This window comes from Egretta garzetta, unplaced genomic scaffold, assembly GCF_000687185.1.
Source record: "Egretta garzetta isolate BGI_Z169 unplaced genomic scaffold, ASM68718v1 scaffold187, whole genome shotgun sequence".
NCBI classification, from domain to species: Eukaryota; Metazoa; Chordata; class Aves; order Pelecaniformes; family Ardeidae; genus Egretta; species Egretta garzetta.
The window spans coordinates 1442556-1458620 of NW_009260342.1; the positions used below are offsets into that span (position 1 = coordinate 1442556).

Sequence of the window (16065 nt, forward strand, 5' to 3'; positions counted from 1 at the left end):
TGGGCTTGCTTAGCCTCTGCGTGTGCTTGGCTAGCTTGTATATGTACGTTTTTATGGCCCTTGAAACTTGGCATGAGCTGTGTTTTGTCGTCAACAACAACAACAAAAGATGGCTAGTGAAATTAAAATCTGGCATCGCTGTCCTACAGGTTTATGCGCGATGTATTGAAATGGGATTTTCTTGCTAACTTTTCCTGGCATTCATCCAAAACCCAGCATCTCATAAATTTATATTATGTCTCTCTCTGCTCTGCTCAGTTGACAGGGCTGTAGCCGTTTCTCATGCAGATCACGAGAACAGCATGGAAAAATGAAGCAGGGAGACTTTCATCAAGTGGGGATTTTGTATCAGCAGAGAAACTGTAGAAGTTTCACCATGGGTCAAAATCTCAAAGACTTTTTCAGTACCTGCCTTCAGAAGCTAGACCACCACAAATGCAGAGCTGAGTCAGCCTGCATCGCTGCAGCTTTGGCAGGAGGGAAAGGTAAAGGGCTTGGGAACGCAGGGCAGTGACGGTACAAAGGTTTACAGCGTGCCTTGGCACAGAAATTTCAGATCAGAAAAAGGAGGTGCCTTGTGGCATTTAAATGTGCTGGTATTGCCATTTGGCTTGTTCACAGATGCCTTCGTTCTCGGCATAGTGATAGTGAAAATAGCATACCTTGTTGATTTATCTGGGACAGGTGAGCTTTCTGCGGGGTCACTGATACGTGTGGCCAGCTTAAAGCTTGTCGGATAAACATGTGCCACTTTTGCTCTCAGGAACTCTAATTTGGGCTCGGTAAGTTATCTGTGTTCCAGCCATGCTGATTCCAAACTCCAGCAAGCCTTGCTCTTCCAGTCACTCTAATCCCAAATAGATCGTTTTTTTTAAGGTACTATTTCATTTGTCCTCTGCGTAACTTCATGCACTAAATATTAAGCAGTCAAGTAAGTCAGGTGCACTGGTCTGCGCTGAGCCAAGGAGAAGTGATATCCACCTGCAGGAAATGTTGCAGGGGGAAACAGATGCATCTCGGTGATAGGGGATGGGAAGGGGATGTTAGGTCATTAATTACTTAGCCTTGCATAAACAAAACTTAATATTTTGAAAAGTCTCTAATTTAAAGGGAAGGAAAAATCTTTCATCTTCTGTGCTATTTAGCCACATGTCAAGTTGGGTCAATAGGAGGACTTTTGTGATGTTTTCTGCTTTATATATTGATTACTCCTCCATGAACTGTTCCAGTGTGGTGAGCATTGGGCTAGTTTTGAAGGGGATATTTGCTAAGGGGAGCTAGACTGCAAAATTGAGGATCCCTGCCTGACTGCATCCGTTCTGGTTTGGGGAAGATGCAGGGTGCAATCTGTTTCACTTTTCTACATGTTAAAGGACTCATTTGATGGCTGGTAGTTGGCAACTTAATCTGGGATCTTCTCGGAAGTGCTGTTTTCTTAGCCTTTATGATTTAGAAGAGAGGACTTGGTTGAAAACCCAAGTGTGGTGAAGAAATGTTCAGGATTTGTCATGGGTTTGGATGGTTGTGCGGGTTTTGGTGGTGGTTTGTTTGTTTGTTTGTTTGTTTTAAACTTCTTTTTCCCTTTCCTCCTCCATGGCAAATGTTTTAAAAAATGAGAAGCTGGTAAGTTTTTGCTTGGTCCAAAACTAATTTAAAATGGAGTAGTTCAGTCATGGGAGGTTTCAATTCATCTTTTTCTGAATATAAGCGATGTTAAAGATGAACTACAATTTTACACATTGTAGTGCCTTTACTCAAGCACTAAACAGCTTTCAGAGAGCGAGTGAGCATTAAACATTAATTTTTATCATCAGAGAGGGGTTCTCCCTCCAGCTGCTTGGCAATGATGCATTTGGGTCTTTGTGGTGGTGTGCTTTTTTTCTTTTTTTTTTTTTTTTTTTTTTTTAATTGGCTGATAGTATCTATTAAACAACAGATACTCTGAGGAATTTCTGAAGCTTCCTGCAGCAGAGCTGGGTAGGTTTTTTTGGAAAGCTGAATGGTAGAGAGCGGACTGCCCACACAGGAGGCTGTTGCCAAAGAATTATCTTCATATGGTCGGTGAAAATGTAATGCTGCTTGTGTACATTTTCTGTGAAATGTTGTTATAAAGTTAAGAAAGATTGTTTTCCCAATATAATCCTAAAGCTGAAATACAGTTATATTCCAACATAGCAAATCTGCATTTTGTGCATAAATTACTTAAATATCTAGGAGTACTGAAATATATGCTGTTAAACATGTCAAATTGGATGATTAAATGACTGGATTGTGAGGAAGAAAATAGTAATTTTCTGAAAAAGCTAAATGAATGATTTGGCACAATGAACTGCAAATGTTACCAAAAAAATTTTCTTCTGAGGAAAATTTGCTAGCTGAGGATCACGTTTTTATGCAGTTGGTATTAAAAACAGGAGGTATAAGTGAAAATATTCCAGATTTTCTCAAGTTAATTGACAAGCTCCTTTCTTCTGCTGGAATTATTTTACCTGCTGACAGCTGAGTGGGTGGCTCTGTACGGTTTGAATCAATATGTTAGCAGTCACTGCTGTAAGCTGATTTCTTTGTGATAGTGAGACCGTGTAAATGCTTTCCAAGATAAACTTCTGCTCCAAAACGCCTTGAGTTTTCACATGAGGAACTGGACTGCGGATCAAGGAGAAAGTTCTGCTCCATGAATTACTTTCTTGCATGTTATACGTACACAAGAAATGCTGGAGCCAACTGAGACCAATTTTAACTCGGTGGCATTGGATTAGTATAGACGAAGGGTTTGTTTGGCCATCATCCCTGCTACTGATGATGTGTGTAAGGGAGAGAGAGTCCGGTTTGACTCAAAGCCCAGGCTAAAATTTTTGAGCGAGCAATTTAAAAGAATTGCCTTATTTGTAGACTAAGCAAACTTGTGTATCAGTGATTTTATGTCAACAAACATGTAGGCCTTGTATGCCTTTTTAGAAAGCACTTTGAGAAATACCATTTTGCCCTCTACACACTGTGAAATCTCAGTGAAGGCAGCTGGATAACTGTTTTCTTTGATCATGAAAGGCATTTGTCTGAGCAGTGGTAACATGAAATCAAAAGTCAAATTGGAAGTCAAAAGTAAAGACCCCTCTTAACATTATTCAAACTTAAACTAAACTGTGACTTTGATGTTCCTTGGCTTCATGTTGAGCGCTTATTGAAGCCTGTCTTCTTCTGTATTGTTAGTTCTGCACAGGACTGTGGTCCAACCTCTGGCCACACCAATAAAAATATTTTTAAGTAGAAGTTAACCCATAATTTGTTTTGTTCTAACTTGATACATGGTTAATCTTCCTATGCATTCCCTTGCTGGAACGGGTGGTCTGTGGAAGTCAGCGACTGATGTAACGCAAGCTGCGCTGGGAAGCAGATGAAATGATCTTTCCATACAGTCAGGTGTCCACAGGATGGTGGTGAAAAAGAGAGCTAGGGTGAGAGCAGTCCTGGTGATCGTCTCTGTCCTCATGCAAAGACCAGTGTCTCACCTAAAGTTTCATTCCGTTTAAAGTGCTGTTGTGCTAAATCCCTGCTTCAGAATAACACTGACACAGACAGTGTCATGTTATCTGAGTTGAGTCATTCCTGTTGGTCATACCAAGTCCTCTGATACAGCAGATAATTGCTTTCAAAACGCTGTTTCAAAACATGGTTTGTATGAGCACTCAGCTTGGTTGTTATGTTTCAAGAAGAGTTAGAAAATGTGTTAGAAATCTACAGCAAGCAAATCCCAGGAGAACTTCAGCTACTGCACTGTCTGTTTCTGTCTTCTGTCCTCTCCTGCCCTTCTGTGCTCCCAAACCAAAAGTAGATGTAGATGTGCTAGCGGAAACTTGTACACGCAAAGCTTGCAGAGCTGACCAGAAACCTACCTCACATTCTCAGTTTTCTCTGCTTATTATGGCTTGTACCATTAGAGTGAACCACATCATCATCTGTCATACTTATTTATGCTTATTTCTGAAGTTACATAAAGCGTACTTTACCAGACTAGCTAATTCAAAGCATTTGTTCAAAGCACTATTGCTACTTTAGTAGTAAAAGGCTCAAGAAGGAAAACGAGGACCTGTTGCTGAAAGGGGTGGGTGATCTAGTTAACAGCAGACCCAGTTACAGTTGGGGTCCTCAGTGCTGTGTTTGCCTCAGCCTTCAGAAACAGGGACTCTCAGGCCTCTGTGCTTGGTGAAAGGGATGAAGAAGGAAAAAAAATACCAGCGGTGGATGAGGGTCAAGTCAGGAATTCCTTATAAGAACTGAACCCATGCAAGTCCATTGGACCAGGTAGGCTGCACCAAAGGGTGAGCAGCAACACTTGCAATCAAGAAACGGAAGGCGAGAGCCAGTTTACTTTTTCTGGGTGAATTCTCTAATTTTCACGATGGGAGTACTTGCGTCTTTGCACATATTCACTGGTCCTCATGTCTCCTCGAGGAGATCATTGCTCTGGATGGAAATTGTGGCAGAGTTCTTGTTTGGATACATTTTGTCATTTAAGAGTCGTGCTCTGAGCAACGTGACTTCCTACAAAGCACAAGAGTCAGCATCATTATTTTTGATGTAGAATTTGCATTGTAATGTCTGAGCTGTTCTTGCATCTGAGGTTATTTGTTGTAACTTCTTGAACATGGCAACTTTAGATAGTTGCTTCTGATTGAAGAGTGTAACTTGCTATTGAATAAGGAAATTATTTCTCTGCATGTTGGGGATCTTATAGGAACTCCATCCCTGTTCTAGGGAGCAGCGATGCCCTTTTCTATATATACGCATAGGTAGGGAAGTTTTTGCATCTGCAACTGTCAGGAATGTACTTTGGCTGATGAATGCAGCCTAGCTTAAAAGCGAGATCCCATAGTGGGTCAGTTAAGCTTTATTGGTCTGCCAGACCAGATTATCATTTTATTTAACCAGAGAAGTAGTTTTCATTGTCACTTGATTGCCAAGGGTCTGTCAGCGTTTCCATTATAAACCCCCTATTTTCAGGGATTTGAGTAGACTTGAGATTTAAGTGTTCTGGTCTAAAACTTGGCAAGCATGATCTGAGTTCACCAGCAGATATTTTCTTTATGAGATTTTAAAATAGTCAGCTGTTTCTTAAATTGTAGAGAAGGCAAGGGGTTTTTTTTCCTTGGTTAAACAGATAGGGCTATTTTTTCCATCTCGCTTATTCCAACTAGATTTATAAAAATAAAACCCTATTCTGTTGTTTAAAAAAAAAAGGGGGGGGGGGGGGGGGGAGGGAAGCCTCAAAACCTTCCCTTTGCTTTGATCTATGTTTGGTGAAGTCCCACCCACCCTCTGTCCCTTTTCTCCTCCCCTTTACTTAATTCCCTTCAGTGTATTTACACTCTCACTACCTTAAGTTGCAGTGTTTCTTCTCCTTACTCCATTTCTCCCCTTTGCCTTCCTCTCTGGGGCTTCCAGCACTCAGTTCTGATGAATCTGCCTATTTTACCTCCTTCTAAAAGGCAACTGTGAGGTATTCCATACTTGTGGTAAATATGAACTCTAGGAATTGCCTTTATGTTGCATATTACTCTGTCTCATCGATGTACTTTGCTACCTAACTGAAGAGCATAATGTGTATGACTTTCAGTTGAGTATTGCAGTTTTTTAATGCTTTTCTGAGACTTTGCTGTGACTCGAGTGAAGTACTTTCTCATTCTTTTTTTTTTTTTTAACCAAATCTTTAATGTAGACTGAAAAAAGTGAAGTGTGATTGGCGCAGAACACCACTGTGGGTTTTCATGGCTGGGCTCTTTTAGTCATTTCCTGAAAGCTTGGTTCAGAAATGTGACAGCGCAGGAAGCGGCAGCAAGCTTAGCAAGGCTTCATGTGTCGTTAGAAGTCGGCTTGCTATAGGTGAGGGCACATCCTTCTTGCTGAGATGTAGGAATACCTGGTTCTGGGATTGATGCTCAAGATCTTCAGGAAGAACTTCTGCTGTCTTGCAGTTCACAGCGGTGAACAAAGTGACTGGGGCTTTAAAATGGTGAGTGAGGAACTACAGCTACATGCCTATTAAGCAACAAGGAATGTATGTTAAGAGCTGAAATTCAAGGGGTGGAAAATGAGTGCTTTCAAAAAGCACTATAGTCTCTCTCCCAGGACCTTCAGAAGATCGTTGTCGGAACAAGATGCTGGCACTGCTGCCTTGAAGGACTATCATTGGTACCACCAAATGAAGAGCAAGAAGATGAATAAACAAATGAGTTCTGACCCAGAGAAACCTCTCAGAGAATACAGGTGGCAGACACATCCTCGGCTTCCCTGGAGGATAAGCAAAAGAGAGGGCTCGTGCAGCCTGAAAGGGAAATGCAATGATCCGAGTCTTGCCAAAAGTTCTGCAAGCATGGATGCTAGCAGTGCTGATGATCTCCACGAAGACGCAACAGAGATGCTGTTCCAGGCAAGGACTAGACCGTTTCGGGTTCCCTTCAACCGCTCTCTGTCTGAACCCGTGCCACACATTGGAAACAGGAATGCAAAGCCATTTCTGCAAGCCGTGCGTTCGGTGGACTCTGAACAGCAGGGCTATTTCATCCGTGGCATTTTCTCCTCTCTCTCAAGTGGCTTCTCAAAGATAATGAGTCGAAAAGGGGAGCCTGGCAGTGAGTCAGTAAATGAAAGGAAGACAAACGATAATCAAATTGATTTGAGTACAGGTAATGAACCTCACTTTTGTTTTGTTCTACTTCTGTTTGTGTAACAGGTGAGTGTAGCAAGACATTCTTTGGGACATACGATAGTTGTTTAAACTGGGGTTTTTTTGCTTAGTTTTATTAATATGACATTGGCAACTCGAAGCAACTCAAAAAGGGCCTTTCCTGATAAGGAAGTGGTGTGAGATGTTTTGGTGTGTGCTTTAAATTTTGGAGGTCCCTTTAAAACAAGCATCATCTGGTGGAAGCAGTAGTATTTCTATCTCAGATGCACCCCATGTGTGTGGTATATGCAGTCCTGCAAGCATGGTAGCCTCTGCAGCATTGTAGTACCCCCAACTGAGATATCAAGCCTTCTGCTGTACTAGGGAGAGAGAGAAATTAAGCTGTCTTTTAAACCATGTTTAAGACAGTGGAACGGATCTAGTTCCTCATACCAGATTCACAGTTTTGTAATCAACCAGCTAAAATTATGTCTGCTCACTGATAAATGCCAAGGACAGCAATGTTGCAAAGGTTTAGCCAGCTGGGATTAAGGTCAGCAAGATGCTAGTCTGAGATTTCATTTAAATCTGCCCTGCTGATAACATTCATAAAGCAGGAAAAAAAAACAACAGGGGTAAAGGAGAGAAATTTTGCCTTCTGTTCTCTTGGTCTCTCCTGTGAGTTTCTAGTGGGCTACCCCGCCTGAACCAAGTAACTGATGAGACTTTAAAAAAAAAAAAAAAACTAAACAAAAAACCCCCAAGTTTAAATTTGTAATAAAAGCAAAAATAAACCTTCCTTCTCCCTAAAACCTCAGCGCTTTCCAGAGTCCTCCAGATTCTCATATTAAAAGCCTGATAACATCTGGATCCAGTTGAGACTGCTGGACAAGTCATCAGTATTTAGAAAAAACAGCTTAGTAGTAGTAGTGAAAGAAGAATATGCTCTGTCGACAGGGGTTTTCAGTCATGGTGGAATGTCCCTTACAGGCTTGTTTACTACTGGAAGTAGTCACATTGCTTTAAAACAAAAACAAATGGCCAAAAAGAAGAAATAACTGAGAAAGACTATAGCTGTTCAAACCTAGTGATAATGCTTGTTAAATTGCATGGAATACATGGGGAGGGAAAAAGAATTAATAGAACAACTTTTTTTTTTTTTTTTTTTTTTCTTTCTGTTGAAGGCTTCTTGTTAAGGGGTTGGTTGGTTTGGTTTTTTTCTCTCCTCTCTAGTCATTCACATTAGAAACAAAGATTTCTACTGCAGGCTCATGCTGTTGTTAAGACCTCTTGGGAGACTGAATTACCTTCTCTCTAGTCATTCACATTAGAAACAAAGATTTTACTGCAGGCTCACGCTGTTGTTAAGACCTCTTGGGAGACTGAATTACTATTGCAGACTGCTTGGGACAGTTTTTTTGTTTGGTCTCTTCTGCCCACCAATATATAGGTCAGCGGGCTATTTTGGGAAGGTATTCTATGTGATATAAGCATTTTGGATCAAAATCTTGCTGTATATGAAGGGCAGAGCATTCTGTAGTTAATTTTTTTTTTCCTTTGTTCTGGTGCACTTCAGTACCGAATGGTTCTCTCATAATTTGTAAGTATTGTCACTCGACGAGGTTATTGGAATGCTTTGCTTTTAGTAGCATGAAAAGTAAACAGAGGAAAAGGATTATTTGTGCAAAGCCACCGCTTAGTAAATACTTCATGTCAGCTATAGGACAAAGATAGAGCCTTTTGGCTCTTCAGGGTCGGATAAAACTCTGTCTGAGCCTGCCAAAACTGGTTTTGCAAAGAGAGTCGCAGTTCAGGAACTGAGAGAAAAACAATGGGACTTGATGAAACGTCAAACTCTCTTGAGGGGGGGAGGTTGTAGCCGGGAAGGTGTTTGGGGGAACATGGTTGATGCAGTCACCCACAAAATCACCTGAAACAGCCAGGTCCTGCTTGGGCTGCTTTAGATGTGATGGACACCTCCGTGGAGTTTCTTTTCAGCCTTTGCCTTCTCAAATTCAGCCTCTGTTCTTCAAGCAGACAACAGCTTAGGTTTAAGAGAACTAGTTCACCCTGTAAGACATGCTGCTGTGTGGCATATATAGCCATAGGACAACTAATTGCTTGTCACTGGTTTTATTTTTGCTTAAAAAGAAGATCTGCTCTTGCCAGAGTTTGCTGGAGCTGCTGGGTAGAGTCCCCATGCAGTACTACAGGATGAGTAATGGTGACAAAGATTGTGAGCTCCTGGGGTTTAGATCTTGGCTCTGAGGGAGGTAACTTGAAGACAAAAGGGGTAAGAGAAAAATTACTAGTCTGCTGTGTTCTCAGCTGCAGTCTAGATGCTCAGAAGTGATCAAATTTTCAGGGAGTGAATTCTGTTTTCTTCTCCAAGAGAGGCAGAATTTGGGACTCGTCAGGCAACTGAAGTCTGTGGTCTGCCCAGACAGTTTACTATCCACGAGATGGTATGCGACAAGGGGTTTCTCCCAGGAATGCAAACAGTTTAACTGTGAAGAGCTTGACTGAAAGTCTCCAAGGAGATACCTGTTTGGACAGAAATTCTTGTCACTGTGACCCAAACCCAAATCTCTTCTATGTTGTTAAATACGCACTGGGAGAGGCATACTTCGGAGTTCAACCAAGAGAACCTGGAGGCATGCTTTCTGTCTCCCTTCTGTCTAAGGAGCCAAGCCCTTTATGTCCAGTAGTTCACTTCACTAAAAGTATTTCCACTTTCTTCTGAAATACTTTCAGATTGTCAGCTTTTAAAAATATTACCTTCCTTCCAACGCTTGCCTGGCCTCTTGTGTTCTGCTTCATCTCTGCCCCAGAATCTCAGAGGCTGGGTCACCTGCATGGGTTTGTGTAGCGATTGGTGGAGTTTGCTACCGATCTTTGTAACCCTAGGGAAGAGCACTTCCCTTCTTCAAGAAATGGTTACCTCCCAAAAGCGGATCAGTTGTTTTTCTGGCAACTTGAAGAGGGAAGTGGTATTTCAAAAAGAAAAGAAAAAAAAATCTGGATAAATATTTTCCAGTTGGTCTCACAGTCTAGGAAGCATGTTCAGACACTGCTTCATCGGTTCTTGGCTGTAGAAATCCCTACTGGATGGACTCACTCATCCCCTTTGGTGATGACAGGATGCTGAAACTCAGGAGAGTTGCCTCCTTTAGCTCTGCCCAGAGCTTTGAGAAGATGCAGAGGCTCCCCAAAATGTGTGGCATGCTTTCTGCAGAACACTACAGCACGAGTTTTAGGAGGAAGAGGGCAGATGGAGTGGACGGTCAGTGGGAAGAACAGAGCTCTTTCCCAGTGTGCTACAATGGGTCTTCACAGGAGAAGCCTGGGCCAGGTTTGGGTGTAAATGAAGCGTTTTTAGTGCACATGTGCTGACTTCTAACAACTAGAGCCAGGCATTTTGAACCAGCATTTAAATTAGCATTTGCAAAGCCCGAAGGTAAAAGGATGTGAACTCACTATTAAGTTATTATTTAAGAATTCTAAGAACATTTTAATTTCTAGTAAATGTATCAGCTTGAGGAAGGATATGTGTCACTCTGATAAACGTGTTGATTGTGGGCATGCCATGATTTTGGGTAGAAAGAAGATAAGGAAGGAGCTATGCAGACAAAGCCTTGGATCCAAGGTTGTAGGTGAGCTGCTGCACCTTTTTCTATTATTTCTGAGTTTTACCAGTGACCCTTTAACATCGTTGAGAATGGGTTTGTGAGAAAGTTCTCCGATAACAGTTATTTCACTGTTCCTTCTTATCTGAATCTCAGGGCACTGCAAGTTTAACTGTAGATTGATGACAAAATAATTCTATAGTGTAATCAATTACTTGTATCTTCCCTGGGTATCTCTGGTTTAGTTTAGAGGAGGGAGAGGGTAAACACTGATTTCTTTTATTTAGCGTGAATTTAGCTTTCACAGCTGCTCTCTTGTTACAATTTTTATAAAGAAATGTCCTCAGACTTATTTCCTTCTCTTTCTTCACCTGGATAAAGATATGTTTCTCCAGTCTTTTAATTTTTATTTCATGCTTTAATTAATTTTATAGAGTTTTTTGTGCCTAGAGTGAGAGAGAATATTTTATAACCTTGCTTTTCTGGAATTGATTTTGGTTTTTTATAATTCATTATAGTTATTCAAGCTCTGTGATCTTTTTAATTTCTTTACAGTCTAGATTCATTAAATTCTAATCTGTATATCTTTCCAAAGAAACTTATTTAAAATTGGCATTTTCACACTTGTAACTCAAAGTAAAGCCGGGGCAGTTTCACATTCAGTTTCTTTCAGTGATTCCCAAAATACAGAACTGTTTCTTCCTGTCTGAGAAAGGAATTTAGTATTTATTACTCATTGGAACAGCTTTTCTATTTTCATGTTTTTAAAACCACTTTCTCATTTTAGAAGTCCTTCTACTGACTCATGTTCCTCCACCCCCAAATCTCTTTTGCTCTTAAGTAGTTTATTTTTGGTGGGGTTTTTATTAGGGAACTTTTACACAATTGAACTTGCTCTGTAATTCATGTGTTTGTTTAAGTGCTGTGCAAATGTCAGTTTATATGCCTTCTGCTAAGGTCCCCTATTCTTCATTGCAAGGTGTAGTCTTAATGCTAAAACTCATTCACCTTTAATTGTCGGAACAGATTCAAGATAGCTGCTTATAGCTAATCCCTACGTTGCATTAAAATGGATGTATTTTTTTGTAGAGTTGTAACTATGAAAATAACAGGTTGCCATCCAGTATTGGTTTGTATTTTTTAAACTGTAGTGTGGCTGTGTGGTAGTAAATGCTGTGTTACATGGTATATTGAAAATTACAGGGGCGCAGAGATGCACAGGGGACCATTTCTGGCATTTGACCACTTTGAGAATCATTTAAACACCCCAGCACCACCCCTGCCCTGCACCCCAAAATATTCCATTTTGCTGGTGAGCCTTGCCTGGTTCATCCTAAGCACTGTAATGTTTAATGTGGGCAATAAGCTAATACTATTCAGCTGAATATTTATGAACACAACAGAAAATAATTAGCCGTAATATCTGAAGCTAATAAAATTATGCTTATCTGGTGTTAATTACACTTAATGAATGGTGTCTCTAAGCAGGTAGTTGTGGTCATTTCAGCGTTCACTGTTGATTTTAATTTCTTTAATCCCCAGACCATTTTGTCTGAATCCAAAACTTAGCATTCAGTGGGATGAATGAGGACATTTATATTTGTAAGAGCTATTTTCTGACTCATGAAATCATGGCAAGCGAATGGCAGTCTCTTGCATTCCAGGTTGCTTTTTGTTGTTTTTGTGGTCTACAGCTGCGGGACTGTTAGGATGTTGTACTTTATGCTGCTTGGGTAGAGGAGGCTGACAGCTGGTGCTTGCAAGAATATTATCTGCAGTTACCTTGATGATGAGAAATTATTGCATGGGAATTATCTAAGGAGAGGGTAATTGCGTCCTAGAGACGTCTTGTCTCCTGTATTTTCTTTGCAGGGAGGTAGGGGTTTGAAGAGATGCAGCTTGCTTAGAAGCAGCCAATGAGTGAAACTGTGGAGATTAGGAGAAAGGGCTCCCAGTGAAGTAAAGATTTGGGGTTTTGGTGGGAGCAGCTTTTCCTTTGATAACAGGCCAGACAGGGTCAAAAGGAAGCGGCTGGAGGAGGAAAAACTGTCTTTGCTTTCCTGAAGAGGAGCTGTGTCTGGAGCAGTTGGATTTGGAGTCTTTGGCAAAGCTTCATGTTTCGACTGTTGAGTCTCTGGAAAGAGAAACTTGAGCTGCGAGACCCAGTGGGGCAGGATTCCTGGGAGGGCAGCGGGAGGTGCTTATGGTCCAGAGGGTGCCTGCACTGACCCCCGCAGCCGAGGAGGGCAACTCATCCTTGCCGTTTCCCTTGAATGGTAAGCGAGCCCAGACTTAGGAAGTATGAAAGAAACCGCGTTAGACTTTTCTCAGAAATCTGTTGTGTTCTTAAAGATAGACCTAAGACGTAGCTGTTGGAGTGTGCAGAAAGGGGAACCGTACCCAGTGGTTCAGCTATCCTGGAAGACTCGGTCCCTGCTAAGCTTATTTGACACTGGAAATGGGAACATTAACTCTTGCAGACGTGTACATTTAGAGCCTGTAGTGAGAGGGTAAGTTCTGCCGTGGTAAAATTTTCTTCAGGCAAAGCTCCCTGGTTTGCATTTCCACAAATGCTGCCCGTAATGGAACTTGGCACGGGATGAAAATTGCCTGCATGCTTACACAACGAGCACTTCCTAGGCATGTTGACCCTTTTTGCCTTAAAATAACAAACACAAAGGAAAGTATTTGGTTTTTTAGGTCTTTGGGTTTTTTCCAAATAATGAATGGTGTAGATTTGTAATGCTTACAGTATGTGATTTTGGTATCAAAGCAATGGCATTTTAGAGGTAAACAAACATGTAGAAGATTATCTCAGTGTCCTTATTTATACCATTGCTCTACTATAGAGTTACTCGATCGCTTGCTTTAACTAATCAACTAGTATTATCATTTAGCCTTATGTTTTCTCTGGCGATACTTCCTCTGTGGTAGTTACTCAAGAGACTCTTCAGTCTCTTCTGAAATAAATACTTCATAATCCTGTAAAACATCACTTGTTTAAAGGAAGTTGTTGGTGTAAACAACAGGCTAATGCATGAAACTCTTGACATGTTAGCATTGAAACCAACTGTCCTCTGCGTGGTTTTGTTCTTACTGTGAGGAAAGCTGACGCTAGACATCTGGTCTTCTGTGGGCGAGAGCGCTTTTTACAAATTATGGGACCGCTTGTTCGAGTGAAGTTAAAAAATATTTTGTACAGAGAAGGTGAAAAGAAATTACTGAAATAGCTAGTTTCTCAAAGCAGCTTATGTTTTAGAGAGCAGGCAGTCTCTGTCTTTAATGCTTATGGGAAATATGCTGGTCATCTTAATGTGTGCATTTGATATAGGAGCATCCTTCTCAAAAAACACTTCTCTGAAAACTGTTGCAGAGAGGAGCCAGATTATTGACAGTGGTGTGTGAGAACAGGTAGTGAGCAAACATACTTTGCCAGCTGAGATGCATGTATTTCTGTCAGCTGCCACCACGCATCGCTATTGATACAGTCTATAGGTTTGAGAACTCGGGGATCAGAGTTATGTGTTGGTTTAATAGTTTCTTGTCTTTGTATGAGGTTCGAATTCTAGTTCTGGAGATTTGTTTATTTTGCAAAGCTTTCTTACTCTCGTCCTCCGTCTCCCCTTGTCACAGACAAATCCCTCTTTCTGAAAAGAGAAATGCAAGAAAGTACACTGCCAAGTCCAATGGCAAGCTGTAAACAGACCCGCTTATCATTTTATGTCTGACTTTAACTGGTTTTGCATGTTTTATAGGACCAGAAGTGTTATCATGCATCCCATACTCAAAACACTCCCAAGTAAAACCTTAAAATCTTCAGAGATTATTGCATACTTCTGTGATGATATGGTCTTACTTCTAGCTGCATCTCACTTGTCCTCAGTGAAGTTGCTGTATATTTACTTACATCTCTGGGTTTACAATGCATTTTCGTAGAAAAAATAAAAGCCTTTTTAATGTAGTCACTTTTAAGAGCAATTTTCCTCTAACAGTCATTTAGTAACACAGATGCTTCGTCACGTGGTTTTGATAAATTACTACAGAAAAATCTGCCAAACTTCTTGCAGGGTATCTCCATCTACTTTATAACTCCTATTAGTTCTGGCTGCACTTATATGTGAGGAGAGGCTTTGTCAGCGACGCCAGGAAGAAAGTACACTGCCAAGTCCAATGGCAAGCTGTAAACAGACCCGCTTATCATTTTATGTCTGACTTTAACTGGTTTTGCATGTTTTATAGGACCAGAAGTGTTATCATGCATCCCATACTCAAAACACTCCCAAGTAAAACCTTAAAATCTTCAGAGATTATTGCATACTTCTGTGATGATATGGTCTTACTTCTAGCTGCATCTCACTTGTCCTCAGTGAAGTTGCTGTATATTTACTTACATCTCTGGGTTTACAATGCATTTTCGTAGAAAAAATAAAAGCCTTTTTAATGTAGTCACTTTTAAGAGCAATTTTCCTCTAACAGTCATTTAGTAACACAGATGCTTCGTCACGTGGTTTTGATAAATTACTACAGAAAAATCTGCCAAACTTTAAATTCTTGCAGGGTATCTCCATCTACTTTATAACTCCTATTAGTTCTGGCTGCACTTATATGTGAGGAGAGGCTTTGTCAGCGACGCCAGGTAGTGCGGCTGAATGAGCTGCATGCAAGGGGAAGAAGGTAAATCCACAGATCTGAATAGCTCCCAGTTGCCTACAGTCGCCTCCACTCAAGCAACGCGTTTTCTACATTACTGATCAAGTATATTGGCTGCGTCCTGTATAAATAGCCTGTCTTAGTAACCATTTCCTCTGCGAGCTTTATTAAGCAATGAAGACTTGCGTGCTAGTGTTTTCAGGCCGAGGTGGCCGAATGCGTGGTGCTTAGCAAGGGCAGGCTTCTGGCTGCAGCGTGGTTGGCGGTGCATTTCCTGTTAGCCCCCCCATAGCTTGATTAAACAAGTGTGGTTCAAGCCACCTGTGTATTGAAATGACAGTCCCTTCCTTTGTTGAGGTTTCTTCCTATATCTACTAAATGATACTGAGACTTACAGAAAATAGGATGGGGTTTTAAAAAGAAATGGGAGAGGAAGGGATAATCACTCCGAGTCTGCCGCGACGGAGCTGAATCTTTGTCTCGATGTCGGTTTTCATGGTTTGCGACCGTGACTTCCACCCCCGCTTGCATGTGTCACTGTCACGTGGAGATTTGACTCTTATCTACTATGCCTCAATGTTAGAGATGAACTGTGTCACTAAAAGCCTTTTAATCCAGGCAACTTGTAGAAAGCATGGGGCACCTAGGAAAGTGTTGAATACTCTGCCAGCATGGATTAGGGTAGGAAGTAAGGGCCTTGTGACTTTGTGGGGTTAGGCATTAGGAATTTTGCATGTCTTTTACTGTTAATACATAGCCTCAAAGAAATGGCTGAGTTTGTCACTCTGGTGCTTAGAAGAGTCAGTGGGATAGCAGTGTGTATAATTAATAAGGAAAGAGCAAACCAACATGTGTCAGTGAAAGACAGTGCAAATATTCTTTATCTTGGTCCTGCAGAGACAAATCTTGTAGGTGTCCAAAATCAGACTGGTGCCCTCCTACATGCTTGTTAGGTGCCGGCAAGCACAAGTCAGGCTTGGGCAGCTGGGGGGAGCTGAGATGGGCAGTCCTACGCTGCCGATAACCAGGCATCTCCGCTTCCAGCATTTGCCTCATGCTGCTTCCAGGCTGGGCTAGCTCTTAGGTCTACCCATATCCGATACAGCACTGCTAATGACTTCCCCC

At 41.3% G+C, this 16065-nt stretch overlaps 1 protein-coding gene across 1 annotated transcript in view; it reads left to right on the forward strand.

The window, feature by feature from the left end:
- The first annotated feature begins 6088 nt into the window (after positions 1-6088).
- The window catches only part of RASAL2 (RAS protein activator like 2), a 124402-nt gene continuing 114425 nt past the window's right edge, over positions 6089-16065 (forward strand). Inside the window, 1 exon segment of the mRNA XM_035898065.1 lies at positions 6089-6683. Within this exon segment, the coding sequence (XP_035753958.1) occupies positions 6089-6683 (595 nt within the window).